Source organism: Halichoeres trimaculatus, unplaced genomic scaffold, assembly GCF_033239565.1.
Source record: "Halichoeres trimaculatus isolate MK-OKI-2021-1 unplaced genomic scaffold, fHalTri1.1 fHalTri1_scaffold_6, whole genome shotgun sequence".
Lineage (NCBI taxonomy): Eukaryota > Metazoa > Chordata > Actinopteri > Labriformes > Labridae > Halichoeres > Halichoeres trimaculatus.
Window position 1 is genome coordinate 31,819,046 of NW_027437184.1, and position 15,165 is coordinate 31,834,210.

Below are 15,165 nucleotides of genomic sequence, written 5' to 3' on the forward strand. Positions count from 1 at the left end.
CTTTTACATACGCTCTCTTACAGGCGGGGACAAATTAGGACATGTCGGTATTTGTCTTTACAGCCTTCTCTGGTTTACATTTACAGTTGTACAGATGGTTTTCTCCTTAAATGTTTTCCATGGCTTGGACGTCATCATCTCCCTGCTGTAAACCATCCATTGTTCTCCATTGTTGAAACAGGACATTGTTATTTCTGCAGATGCAATGGTTAGCCAGTGGTTATCCCTCTGCGGTTGGTCCTGTACTCACTGTTTGTTTACGCTCCCTGACAGAAATACACACTGGTTTACCAAAGCACAATCCACAGCACGGGGAGAATATGTGGCACTAAGTTCCTGCTCAGAGGAAGTTATTCACAGGTTGAGGATCCACACATTGGACAACATTGATTCCACTTCAGCAGAAATGACCTCTGTGTCAAAGTGTAATGAAAGATAAATGTGTTTACAGCCTCCGAGGGAGAAAATCAAGAGCCAGCCTTGATTTTTAATAGAAATCCTTCTGCACACACCGGATCACAACAGCACCACCATAGCTGCTTAAGTTTCTTAAGGTTATTTTTTATGCTGTGTCACTTTTAGATGATACCACGGCCTGTGTGTGGTGTTTGTGTGTTCATGGAGTAAAATGATGATCATTTCTTACCCTCAGTGCCCAGTGCCAGTCTCCTGCAGCCACCTTGGCGCTGGAGCCCAGGATGTATCCCAGTCCGCTGCAGAGACAGAGAAACACATCACATACATTACTTTTCACTGCTCCTAACAGTCTGATTTTTATGACTCAGCGTCCTTAGTGAGCTCACTCTGTCATTCCCATCACTTAATCTCACGCCTACAGTACACACATCCTGCCCTTGGTGTTGTTTAAGCAGTGCTGAGTGTTTGGCCACTTGACGTGGAGAGTTTCTGACAGTGGAACTGATCAAAGCACCAGTAGCAACTTGGCCGGCCGGTCTATTTGTGGACGTGTGATTTGTTCATGTAGTCACAAAATGCAGGTGCGAAGTCACCACCCGCGAGCAAACACTGAGCGCCATGCTAACTCTGCTGTCTTCGCTGAGGGCTGTGTGCTGTCCCAGTTCAATTGAATCTCAGCACATTTCTCTTGAGTTAAGGGTTGTTTTTGTTTGCCACAAAGGGGAAATAACAGGGAAATGCTTTGAGGGAGATGTTGCTAGATCACATCAGATCAGATAAAAGGGACCTCTGTGCTGTGATAAGCCTCAGCTGGAAGATAGTATCAGCATTAAAAGGACAAAGACAAACACAAGAGGTATGAAGGTATGAGCTGCAGAGAAGTTATATTATTATCTTCAAAGGCTGTGATGATTGAGTAAACGCTCAGCTGATTGATCTTTAATGTTTGTTATCTATCACTGAAACCTGAACTGAAGCCAAATTTCACTTTAGATGATAACATTTCTACATTTTAATGTTTGATTCTTAAAATCATTATGACTGTATACTGTATGCTGTACTTCTCAGGTCAATGATGATGAAAATGACTTAGGGCTTCAAGGTTTTTGACAATAGAACAGAACTTTATTTGTCATTGCAACAAGTACAACGAAATCGACAATATTCTTAGGGCAAATTCTAAAAAGTTATTTTACGACACAAAATAAGTGGAGTAAAATGAATCAAATAATTAGATTTAGGAAAAAAAAAAGCTTAGAGCTTTGTTAACTGTGGCTTTGGGGAACTCATTCAAATCAATTGTTGACTACTGAAAATAGTTGAGGAAAGGTTGGGGTTTTGCTTTATAGACTCTAGTCATTCAACTTTGACATTTAAGAGGGGGCATTGTGGGTTTTTTTTCATATGGATCTATACTATCTTGTACACTGTTATAGGTTTTCATGATTTACAGCTCAAAAGAATCCCTATTCTTCTGTTTTTCATCGAAAATCCTGTAACGATCCAAAATCCTCTGCTTTAGCGTCTATCTCTTTAAGGCTCCCTGCTCCACAAAACCCCTTCCCTTTGATTGGCCAGCCCACTTGAGACCTGTCAGGGGTGGAGCAATGGGCAGAATTTGGTGATTGAAACCTGCTCCTCCAAGATGTTAAAAACCAGATTAGAGATCCTAATGAGATGACCTCATCATTTGATGAAAATCTCATGAAGGTCTCATGCTATCTCTAACTCTTTTGAACTGTTTACAGGCAGATTCGGGGATTTCTACAACATTTGAATGTGTACAGGTTTGAAAATCTGCACACTTTTAGTTTGAGTATTCAACATTGTTACTTTATGTTATGTAATGTTACCATGTTTAAATTACAGGAAAGCATGAAACCCCCTCTTTAAGTCCATTTCATTGTAAAAGTCGACTGCTCGTGGACGCCCCCTCTGTCATGGTTTGGGTTTTCCGTTGTGTTTGTGTTTTTCTGGGTTTGGGTTTTGAGGTTCTTGGTTTATTTTATGTTTCTTGTCTTGTGTTTACCTGTGTTAGTCTTAGCTTTTCTTGTTGAGTGTTCTATGTTTCCTGTTTTTGCCTTCAGTTTGTATTCCTTGTGGTTTTTGATTTGGTACCTGTCTTGTGTAAGCCTTTTTGCAATTATCCTAAGCGTTTCCATGTCTTAAATGTATTTAGTCTCTATCTTGAGTTTCCCTGTGTTTGGTTTGGTTCTCCTTGTGTTTCCCTCCTTGGTGATTGCTCCTCATGTGTTTCATCTGTGTCTTGTTCCACACCTGTGTTGATCACTCCCCGGTCTATATAGTTTCTGTGTTCCATGTGCTCTCTGTTGGGTCATTGTGGCTGTCATCGTCGTTTGTGGCTGTCTCCGTCTCGTTTGCTTCCTGTGTTTATGCTTCCGGTGAGTTTCCTAGTGTTTTTTGGTTTGTTTCTTTCCTAAGAGTTTTTGGTTTGAACTTTGGATTTTTGAGTTTGGTTTGATAAAATATTTTATCTGCATTTGTCCTCCTTGGGTTTCATGACTCCCTCTGCTTTAATACATTTCTAGCTGAACAGTTTGCTGCCCCCTAGGATGCACTTGCTTTGGCATTTTCAATCAGAAATGACAGATAATTTGATTGAATTACAGAATTTGAGTGTGAATACACCGAGGCAAACACTGACATCAGGGGAAATTCACAAACTACCAGAAGTCCCCAGGTAATCCCCTCAAGTCTCCAGGTAAATTTCAATCTCATGTAAATGGATCTGAACCCTGTTAAAGTTAGTGTGACTTCCTGAATTGTCAGAAAACCTGTTTGTCTGCATGTGTTCAGCCTCTGGCCGGGTGTTACTGTTTTCCATTGGAGTAGCAGATTGAACAATAGGTGGATGATTGGTGCCTGCTTATCAGTAATGGCTGCTGGAGGGCCAAAACGTGTTTAACTGAAGTCACACACAAAAACTCACACTTCTGCCCACTCAGAGCACAGGGGGGAAACAGTCTGCAGTCCATGATTAGTCCTCCAAAAATAACAGGGCGGTATAAACGGGCTCAGACAGCATATGATATTTCCAGTGAGTGACTAACAGCTAATCTTATCAGCGTCCACGCAGAGAGGTTTGGAGAGTTCAACCCCAACAATAAAACACAGGCAGCACTTCAAACGTCTGCATGGAGCACAGAAACCTGCCTGAGAGGAGGAGTTTTATAAATATTACAGGAGAGAGCAGGAGAATCCATTTCCTGTTTGATTCCTGAGGTCATTTCCTGGAAATGGTTTTAACAAAACTGGAAAAGACAAACAAGTGGGAGACTGGATAGGATGTTTAGCTGCACTTAACCCAAGCCCACTCTGTCACCTTCTATTGTGTGTGTTCCCGAGCAGTTTACGGTGACCCAAACATTTTGGCAGCTCATAACACAACCACTCACAGGGCTGTTTGGACCATTTCCTCTGCTTATTTTCCCAAATTGCCTCTAATTTTCCATTAAAAACATATTATTAGTTACATAACCATTTGCCCCTGTGGTTAGCTCTGCAGCAACAACTTCTGGTGACATGTTTTACATAGATTTGGTGTTTTTACAGAGTTGCAGAGACCGCAGCACGTTTCCCTGTGTGTGATTCTGCATGAGGTAGCTGGAAAACAGCACGCAGACACTGGAGCACACGCTGTTAAGCACCGTACAGAACGACAAACCTCAAGTGGCTCCTGTGCCGCAACCACCGGCACATTCATCTTTCATTACTTTGCTTTATTTGTTTTCTCCCTGTGGCCTTTTTTCTGATTGAATGAACTGAAAGGGCTGGAGATTTGAGCTTAATAACACCTCCCACTCCCACACTCTCACAACGACACATCTCCAAAAAGTTTCCCTCTGCTTCTCCTTAAAAAATGATTGCAAGTTTCACATTTCTTTCTGCAGAGGCCCTGAGTGCTTTGTGCGGCTGTGGCTATAAATGAGGAAGACAGAAGCATCTCAACCTTGAATGAGTCGAAATAATTGAAATTATCTTTGCTAATTCTCACAATTTCACTGCAATCTGACATCTTTTAAGAGTAGAAAGACAATTAAGAAGGTATTTGAAGCTAAACACAAAGCTTAGGAGTCACAAGTGTAGATTTAAGAGCTGAGTGATGTTTGTTCTGGCTCTTACCTTCCCAGCGGGATGGCCAGGTAGAAAACAGAGAGCATCATGGTACGGCTGTTGTTGGTGAACAGGTCTCCTATGATGGTGGGAGAGATGGAGGAGTAGCTGGACTCTCCAATACCCACGAGGCCCCTGGAGAGCACGAACAGCCAGTAATACTGCAGACAGAGAGCAAAGAAGCAGAAAAGAACGGAGAGTTTTGTTATCAAGTTCTGCAGGAAACTTTCTGTCTGACCCACAGGACATTTTCCTCAGTCGGAGGTCTGTTCCTCACTAACTTCTTGTTAAAGTGAAAAACAGTTTTTAACTTTAACTCCAGCAGCAAGAAAACATCTCAGGAGTGTGCCTGTGGAAGTCTTTCTTAGTTTTCAGGGCTAAAAAACTCCTTCACTGATCAATACCATACAACAGTTTCTATGCTATGACTTGTTTTCACACCTCAAAGTTCACTGGGTCAGTTCTGATTCATTGTTTAGCTCGAGTCTCATTTATTAATAGCAGATTTGAGAGTCACATGTATTTTGTGATAACTCCAAATCTGGCAGATAAATTGAGTCACTCCCAAAGACTGACGCACAGGGCTGGGAAATAAATAAACAACGCTCATATCATCACATGCATGTGGTGACTTTCAAAAAGCTCACACCCCTGAGATGTGTCCTGTCAGGTGGCGCGAAAATCCATCCAGAGAGGAGGAAATATCTACAACCAGCTGTGAGGGATGCTGGAGGGATGCATTTAAATGAGGCACATTTCTTTATAACATTGGCTTTTGAGAACTTACAGAGGGAGTATTTTACTTCTTTACCTCTGAATCTCTCATACTGTTTGTAAACTGAACACAATGGCATGGGAGATCTTTACAAGACCTGCTGAAATGATGAAGATCTCTTAAGTGGTTCATGACCAGTGCTGCCACAGTTACCTTGAAAACGAAAAAGTTACTTTACTGAACACTTGATTTTGAAAGTAACTGAGCTAGATTACAAGTTACTTAATTAATTCCATTCAGCAGCTGCCGTCAATACCTGCAGGAACATGATTTGGCAAAATTGTGCGATTAATATGAATAATGAGTCTACACATTATGTCTTAAAGAATTATGCAGAGATTGGTAGTTGTTAAATGTTTAATGTACAACTAAAATCAAAAATATTCATTTTATACATTTTGGATTTGAAAATACAACTAAAGAAAGCTTTTACAGTGCAGTTTTTGGTACACTACAGCACTGTTCAGTTCAATTTTTGATTCAGTTTTTTAAAAAAACAAAACACTTTGTTTTAGTCTAGTTTGGTTTTATATTGGTTTCTTTTTTATCTTTTTTTCTGTTAAAGCTGTAGCCTGTTGATCCTGTATTTGTAATACAATAAGCAAAGCTAATTGTTACTGGATTACTATTTGGAAATAGTAACACGTTAAATTGGTCGTTAGAGAAAAAAGTAGTCAAATCAGAGTAACGTGTTACCGGCATCACTGTTCATTAGGAATGGGTACCTTTCACAATTGTAACAAAACAGTGCCGATGCCCAGTACCTGGCAATTGGCACTGGTACTCAATGGTACCAATTTACGGTACTTTTTGTGTTTATGTGGTAAAAAATATCATTTTTTTTAATACTAGTATAGTTAATACTAGTATAATTTTCTTTCAATTTAACATATGTATTCCTCAATATATAAACTTGCAATGCTGTGTTCATGCCCAGCATGGAAAGTTGCCTTTTCTTCCACTCCCTCACAGTCACCAGGATGCATTTAGGTACCTAAATATGGTACCTTTTGATTATATGTGAACCGGTACCTAGTACTTTTGACAGAGTTCGGTAGGTACCTATAAAAGTACCTAATTCGGTACCCATCCCTACTGTTCATGACACATTTGAGGGGGTGGACCTCAAACACCAAGGTCTGCCCCTGACAGGCCTCCAGAGGACTGGAAAACCAGTGTGTAGGGAGTTTGTGGAGCAGGAAACCTCGAAAAGAGGATTTTTTTTTTTATCAGTAAATCAAGTAAAGCTAATTTAGGGGATCAGAGGGACAGAATAAAGCCTTTGAAAAGGAACAATACCCCCTCTTTAAAGTAGAAGTAGTTGTTTGTGAATACTTAAGGCTACAATAAAGGTTTTCTGAAATACCAGTGTGAAAGAAAAGAAAAATAAATTGAGCTGTAAATCATGTTAAGCTACAACGGGGGCACCAGAGGGACAGAATCAAGACGTAAAAATAGACAGTACCTCCTCTTTAAAGAATCTTGGTAAATTTCCTTGTTACTGCTCTATTCTGTTGCCTGTTATAGTTTCATGACTATAAAACATTTGTATGACCCCATAAAATAAGTAGTTACAGTAGATAAGAGTCTAATAATTGCTATTTATTGATGTGTTCATACACCCCAGATAAAAGATTTGACACCTGCTTGGGTTCAGCTCTGGTCCTTTAGAAAAAAAAGTTTAAAGTAAAGTGTGGAGGAGGGAATCTAGATCAACAAACCAGAACCAGACTAAATTAAATAATTAAAACCATGGCATCATCTGCATTTCAAAATGCTTAATTATCCCGATTAAATTACTGTGGCGCATAATTTTTAATCACATGTAATAGTGGATGATACAAAGGATGAATACTTCTGCAGGCTTTAATGGAAGCGTGCACGCAGGCGGGGGATCCTGTGTAGGCAGCTGGATTGTTAACTGTTTCCATGGCAACTACTACTCACTGGATATGAACTCTCATGTCTGCTCGTGATGCAGTAAAGAAATCTGCTTCCCCTTTCATGCTGAAATGATAAAAGCTGCAAACGTGACGAAGAACTATCAGTGTGCATGTTGAACTTTGGAGCGTCACTCTTAGACAGCCACAGTTTTTATCTTATACAATACATGAATCATATTAAAGAGGGGTATTGTACTTTTTTGGAGCAGTTTACAATCAAATGCGGGGATTTCTCAAATATATTAATATATAGCAGTTTGACCATCTGCACATATTTAGTGTGAACATTCAACATTGTTACCGGAGATCCATGTTTAAAATACAGAGCAGAATACCCCCTCTTTAAAGAATATTGGGATATTTATATTTCTCTTTGTAAACAGAGCTGGCCTAAAAAATGCAGGGCTGAAGTGTGTGTGAGTGTGATAAGGTTGCTCTGTGCAGTGTTTGTGAGCGGTGCAGAGATTAATGATGGTGCAGTGAGAAGCAGAGCCAACACTGTGGTGCCTTCACTGACCCCAGCTCTCCGCTGTCACTTTGGGCTTCACGCTGCTCATGGGACATCATGTCATTAGGTCGTACACACAGACGTTAACCATCCACACCCTCACACCTCTGTGTATGAAGACACCTCAGAGCTGCATCCAAAAATAAAACCTGTGCTGTGCTTTCTAATATCTTGCTCAGTTATGTGTGTTTACACCAAACTGTTTGGCTTCTTCTTCTGTGTGATGAGTAGTTTGTGATTTATCACCACGGAGCGTTTACTGCTGCTGTATATCTTTGTGTTTTTCACATTGTTCTCACTGATTTACAGTCAGTCTATTTTCTTCTTCTCTAATGGCCGGCCGGTTAGCGGGATTATGGTGGCAGTTTTCTTTGTTTGTGTGGTCTCAGCTTGTGTCACCGCCACTGCAGCCGTGACAACAACACATAGCGCCAGTGCCAGAAAGTGCCACAAAAATGAGGTTTGGAAATTGGAGAGGCTGATGGAAAACATCAAAGTGCCAAAAGAGAATAAGGAGGTTACAGAAAGTCTCTTTTAAAGTGTTTTCAAACTGTTGTAGAGAGGTCACTCAGAAGCTAGCTACCACACTTTGTGAAAGGGTTATTTCTTTTCTCCCTATGCTAAAATGATCTACAGTCTGTGATTTCAGGGGGAAAATCTGCTGTGATCATTTGTTAAGAAGTGTAACTTGACTTTAAATCAGAGGCTAATTTCTGTTACATAAGATCTGAATTCTTTATCAGCTGTAAACCGTCCAAAATGGCCCAGAGTGTCTCAGACGGGTGATGATAGGACTCAGTTGTAAGCGGTCATTAACTTTTCATCACATGTCACGTCTCTTCATCTCTGAGGCGACAGCGCCGCAGAGCTGTTACATAACACACATCTAGTTTGTGTCGTTTGATTGACGCTCTCAGAAACATGACTTCAGGGGGGAGTTAAAGTTTGGGGCAAAGGACTGCTGGTACCCAGGATCACTCCTCATCTCCTCATCAGACGCCGGTGGCGATCGTGTCGTCTGTCAGAGCCTTCATTGACGTGAACCCATAAGTACACAGTTCCTGCTTAGGTTGCCATCTTGCCTCCTGGCAGATGAGTCTAAAGGGCACTCAAGTCTAAGGACGCCCTTTTGAGACCGTCAACATCTCCGAGCTGTCACGTCTTTTCACAGCTCAGGGCTGAAGATCCGTGGCAGTGAAAGGGCTTACTCACCGGAGAGATGACACTGTGGGACGCCATGACGCTCCTCTGCAAACACGCCATGTGCTGCTCACAATCAACCCCACAACTTCTAACACTGCAGATTCCTGCCAATCCAAGCTACGTCAGGCTGTAAGTGTGTTGGATTATCAGTATGACACAGCTGTCCTATAAATACTCACTCCTGATTGGTCAATTTAAGCGTTTCTTAGTGTGTTGTTTCTGAATGTCACAACACCGAGGTCAGGATAAGAGCCTTTCTAAATTTGCATAATGAACAAAATAACAACACAGCAAATTAGTTTAAATTTGATACGCTGGTGTAGAACACTGACATTTAACTTTTACAAAGTTCATGACTCAGCATGGTGGAGTTTATGACATGAATGAGAATAATGCAAGAATAAGTTAGAAGGCTGAAAGAGAAGAAGGAAAGAAAAAAGAAAGAAAAGGAGAAGAGGGAAAAGATAGGATAAAAAAGAATAAGAATAAATAATAATAAAAAGAATAAAAAGAAAGATAAAATAAGAAAAGAAAGAAAGAAAAAAGAAAGAAAGAAGAAAAGGAAAATAAAGGCAAAAAGTAAAAAAGAAAGAATAAGAAAAGATTAAATGGGAAAAAGAGGAAAAAGCTAATGCATGAAAAGTATAAAGGAACAAAAGATTAGAGAACAAAAAATGAGAAGAGGAAGTAACAAAGAAAAAACAGAAGAATTAAAAAAGAAAATGCAAAAGGAAAGTGAAAAAGATGGAAAGAAAAATACAAAAATACACAAAAAAATGAAAGAAAGATGGGCAATGGAAAACAGAAAAAAGGAAAAATGAATGAAAAATGAAAAAGGACAGTGGAAACAGAAATGAGAGAAGAAAGAAATAAAGACACAAATGAAAGAAATCAAAAAAACAAATGAAATATACAAAGAGCGATGGAAAAAGAGAGAAGGAGGGACAAAATGAAAAGAAAACAGAAAATAAAAAGTGAGGAGGAAGACAGTTTGAATGAAAGAAGAAAAAGGACACAAAGAAAAGAAAGAAAAGAAAAGAAAATACAGGAAATGAAAAGAAATGAAAAGGAAAAGAAAAGAAAAGACAGGAAAAGAAAAAAGTAAAGACAGGAAAAGACAAGAAAAGAAAAAAGTAAAGACAGGAAAAAAGAAAAGGAAAGAAAAGAAAAGAAAAGAAAAGAAAAGAAAAGAAAAGACAAGAATAGAAAAGAAAATGACAGTGAAGGTAAAGGCGTGTTCTTAGCCTGCAGAGAGTGACGCCCTTGAACACAGAGTCGCTGGTCAAAGAATTTCTTCAAGCTTCAAACGAGCAACAAACATGAGATTTACACATGCTCTCATTTGACTTACTGCAATGGATGCAGAAGTGGCTGTAAAAATAAAGTGGAATAAAAAAAGAAAGATCACTTTTAATATCAGAACATGAAGCTCAGGTTTCATTTTTGTCCGGTCATTGATGTCGTGAGTCAGTTCCTTTGCAATAAGTGTGAAAATGTACAAAGAGTGTTCCAGCTAAAAGAAACCTCTTCAGAGTGCACCAAAACCCTCGCAGAGTTTCCTTCCTCGATAACATCCGGCCTGCTGTACATTACCCGTCACTTACGCCTGTCCATCAAGACTGCATAAGAGGTCTGTCTACACACCCACACACAGATACATGCATTTAAACAGGGGCTTTTACTGTAATGGGATTGTTGCTCTCAGCAGCACACCCTCCAGTGCCTCGACGCCCCCCAAGAATAATGCTTCTGTTTAATGCGTCTCACAGCGTCCTGAGCACAGCGGGGCTTCAACAGATATCAAATCTAAATCCAGCTGTCAGAGGGCAGTAAAACGACACGGGCTTATCTTCTAAAGCATTGTAATTGAGACAAGTCAGAAACATGGGCCTTCATTAGTTGATTGGCTGGTAGCCAGGGAGTGAGGAAGAAAGAGGAGGGAGACTTAGCGTGTGTCCACAAAGGCAAAGCGGGTGTCTGACTTAACAAGCATATCATTTCATTCCACCAGCCTTAACATGAAGCATATCCAGAGCGAACAGAATAATTATCCCGTCAGAGTTTCACAGGAACGCAGCGCTAATAGAAAAACCTCTGCAGCTCTCAGGGCTTTGATTCCTCTTCAGAGCACACGTGGGATGTCTTACCTTTTCACCGATGAAGGAGCTCGACAGAGTCACAATGGACCAGAAGAAAATGCCACAGCTCAGGATGACCTTTCTGTTGAATCGGTCACCAAGGTAACCAAAGATGGGAGCTGCCACCATGAAGCTGCAGATGAAGACTGCAGAGGAAAAGAGGAGAGTGTTACTCTGGATTCAGGGACAGAAACAACCGTTGTGGACAGATTTTAGATCCAAGAACTAGATACTAGAGTGTGAACTTTTCCTTTTTTTAACCATGGTAAAGCAAATTCCTTTGCAGGTGGGATTTTGCTATGCAGACATTCATGATTTGTGAAATAAAAGCTGAAGCTTTTCAATATCACATCTGACTTATTTTAGGATGGGTACCTTTCACATTTGAAACGATGCCTGGTACCTTGCAACCAATCGGTTCTCAATGGTACCAGTTTTCTGTACTTTTTTGTGTTTATGTGGGAAAAAATATCAATTTGTTTATTAATAAAATGGTTTTTTTTTTGTTTTTCAATTTTACATATTTATTCTTTAATATATCACCTTACAATGCTGTGTTCATGTCCAGCATGGAAAATCACCTACTCTTCCACTCCCTCACAGTCACAAGGATGCATTTAGGTACCTAAACATGGTACCTATTGGTTTTTTGTGAATCGGTACCTGGTACCTTTGACCTATAAAAGTACCTAATTCAGTCCCAATCCCTAGACTTATCTTCTTAAAGAGGGAGTATTCTGCTTTAACACATTTTAAACACAGATCTCCAGTAACAAAACTGGATGTTCATACTACACGTGTGCAGATTTTCAAACCTCTACAACATTAATATGTTGTAAAAATCCTTGATCAAAACCGTCTGTTCTAGAAAAAGCAAGAAATCTTTAAAAGACTTGCTGAAGTGATGAGGTTACACAAGGATCTCCAAACTGGTTTATGCCACATTGGTGGGATGGGCCTCAAACACCAAGGTGTGCACTAAGCTCTGCCCCTGACAGGCCTACAGAGGGCTGGCCAATCAGAAGATAGGTGGTTTGTGGAGTGGGGAGCTTTAAAGAGACAGCAGCTAAATCTTGTTCTGCTGTCACATATATCACACATCAATGATGAATATAAACCAGGGTGTTGTCTGCAGCATGCATATGCTGATTCAGACAACTATTAAAACAGCATTTTTAGGCATTAAACGTCACCCAGCTGTTAATCTCGCTTCTCTGGCTACTAGTAGCAGCTCGAATCAAATTCAAAGCTCTTCTTCTGGCTTACAAAACATAGTCAAGGACAGCTCCTGCCTACCTGGGGTCCCTCATCCAGGTCTACACTCCTTCTCGCCCACTACGCTCTGTTTGTGAAAGACGCCTGTGCCCCCAGCCCAGGGCGGCTCCAAATCACTAGCCAGACTCTTCTCCTCTGTTGTGCCCAAATGGTGGAATGAATTACCTAACCTCAGAGTCCCTTTCTACTTTTAAGAGATGTCTGAAAACTCATCTGTTCAGGGGATACTTGTGCACTTAAGCTGACCCTTCTCCTCTTTGCCCTCAGGGGTAGAATGAGTCAGAAGGTCAAAGACTCAGCTCTTGTCATTTTTTAGCACTATTACTGAATTTTGTTGAAGATTGAGGTATACTGTTGCAGCAACTAATTGTGGTTTGTTGGCTTGTTGATTATTGTACCCCCCCCCCCCAATAAAAACAAAAAAAAAAAAAAAAAAAACTGCACTTAATGGCAGCACCTGCAGCCTAATAACTTGTAGCACTGTTGTCACACTAACTAGGTTTTCCTTCGGTCTAAATTCTTGCTTGTGTTGTACGTCGCTTTGGACAAAAGCGTCTGCTAAATGAAACTGTAAGCACCTCATCACAGTCTGTTCTCTGGGACTTTGAGCTTAAAAAGAAAACCTGGCAGTTTGGGGTATTTTTGGTGCAGCTCTTGCAGTGTTTGGTCTTTAGATTTGTTTGACTTCATGGTCTTTTTTATAGTGCTTTATAGTGCTGTGGTGTAAAAACCTTTGAATTCCAACTGGACAGAGCTTTAAGTCTTAGCTTTTAGGTCCTTTTATTCAGCCAAGACCTGTCCAGATTGACTGAATGATACCATCACAGTGAAGGACCGCCAGAGGACTCCTCCATGTAACTCCAACTAATTAAGGTCCTATTATTCCTCTGCACTCACAAGAAACCTGGCATAAAGGCACATTCAGGAGGGATGACAAAGAGCAGTGCACAAACGCCAACGTGAGAGGTTATTTAGGTCGTGAAGGGCTCGATTTGTTAAAAAGAAGTAGGAGGTGTGCACACGCAGGAGGAAGGAAGTAGTTTGGAAATCAGCCAGAGATAGGAGCTTAGAAATGGAAATCTATGTTGTGATTTTTGCAGATACAAAGAAGACTGGACAAAGTGACCCATATCCTGTGTGTGTCACATATCAGATTTATTTAAAAAAAACACTCTGGGTCATTTGGCTTTCTCTGAGAAAATCAGACCCTTTTCTCAGAAGGATCACTGAGTATTGTCTGAGAACATTTAGGGCATGACCCTAATATTTATGCTTAAAGGATATTTTCTGTTTGTGACGTATTCTTACATAACACGCTTGTTTGAAGCGTAATATGTTACGACTGCTTAAAGCAATGTTGTGGTAATCGTAGAGATATGTTTCTGTGCGTTTCATTGTACCTGTAGAAACTGCAAAACTAATACAAATGAGAATTAGAAATAAAACCCAGATCTGATTCTTTCTGTCTCACTGAGGGGACGATGGTAACTTTGTGTTTGTGAATATTTTCTCCAAATTAAAACCTTACACCAGGCTTTATGTTCCAGTAACAGAAACACGAGTACTTTAATGTGTCTTCTCTAATTGCTCTGGCGCTGAGTGGACACACAGGCCTCGATCTTGGGGCTTTTAGTCAATATTTATGAATGGGTCTGACCCCAACAGAGCTGAATTTTTAATGCTCTCAGAGCGCGTTTTGTTTCTTTGCAGAGGAGAAAGGGCAGAGATGTTACTCCTGACAGCGGTGAGGGGAGCTGGGGAGGCAGGCTGCAGTGTTTTGACAGATCATCAGCATAAACAAACAGCAGACGAGGAGAGGAGAGGAGATGAGAGAGGAGGAGGAGGAGAGGAGGAGTTGTTATATAAGAGGAGAGCATCACGGTCCCACAGCTGCTGAGACCAGCCAGCAGGATGAGGGACAATAATCAGATTATGGCATAACTGTAGTTTGAACATCTGATATTATGACGTGGTGAAAGGGAAAAAAGGGATAAAGCACTTTTGCAAACCTATTTTAGGAGGAAGGTCACCAAAAATAGACTGAAGTAATCATTTTAGGGGATTTTTTGGTTACAGTTAAAAATCTGACCTGAACTGTCCTACATGCAGAAAAAAACAAATCAGGGCATGTTTATTTGAACTCAGGTCATTTTATGATCATCTGACTCATACTGAACGACTTTCTGTTACACACATCTTTTCTTTTCAAGTATTCCTGCTGTAAAGTTCTAATCTTCTGTTTTGTAAAAAAGGAGGACGATGAATACAATACTTTGGAAAAACAGTAAAACTGCAGCTTCTTACTGTGGCCTGCACATAAAAACACATCAAACAGAATAAGGAATATTTAAGAAAACTTCAATTAAAAGCACTTTTTTGAGACTGAATTATAAAGAAATGTGGACGGCACAACAGCATCCTCAAAGTGAAGCCAAAACTGTCACAGCTCTCATCAGCTGGCTGTCTTCAGTAAAGGTCTTAAAGCGTGCCTCTTTCATCATTTCAGATAGAACATGAGACTAACTTTAAGAGCAAAATATATTTCCAGTAAAACTTTTACATCCAAAAGTCATTTTTTACAGTAACAATAAAAACATTTACAGCTTGTTAAAAAAAAAAAAAAAAAGTTTTGGTCTCTATCAGCGTACTCTGTATGAGGTGGCGGATGAGCGGCAGCCTTACCCATCTTTGAGGTATGAATGTTGTGATTGACCAACTTCTTTTTTCAATACTTTTTATTGTCATCATGCTCGAGCATTCAATACATTTTTT

General features: G+C 40.1%; 1 protein-coding gene across 3 annotated transcripts in view; it reads right to left on the reverse strand.

The window, feature by feature from the left end:
- spns2 (SPNS lysolipid transporter 2, sphingosine-1-phosphate) overlaps nt 1-15,165 on the reverse strand; it is a 117,921-nt gene that overhangs the window by 39,734 nt on the left and 63,022 nt on the right. For all 3 annotated transcript variants that reach the window (XR_012598342.1, XM_074672714.1, XM_074672715.1), the window contains exons 3-5: nt 11,128-11,264; nt 4,561-4,712; nt 647-713 (exon numbers count right to left, since the gene is read on the reverse strand). Coding sequence is in view for 2 of the 3 variants with exons in the window: in XM_074672714.1 (XP_074528815.1) it covers nt 647-713; nt 4,561-4,712; nt 11,128-11,264 (356 nt within the window). In the remaining variant the exon portion in view is untranslated. The remainder of the gene's footprint in view (nt 1-646; nt 714-4,560; nt 4,713-11,127; nt 11,265-15,165) is intronic.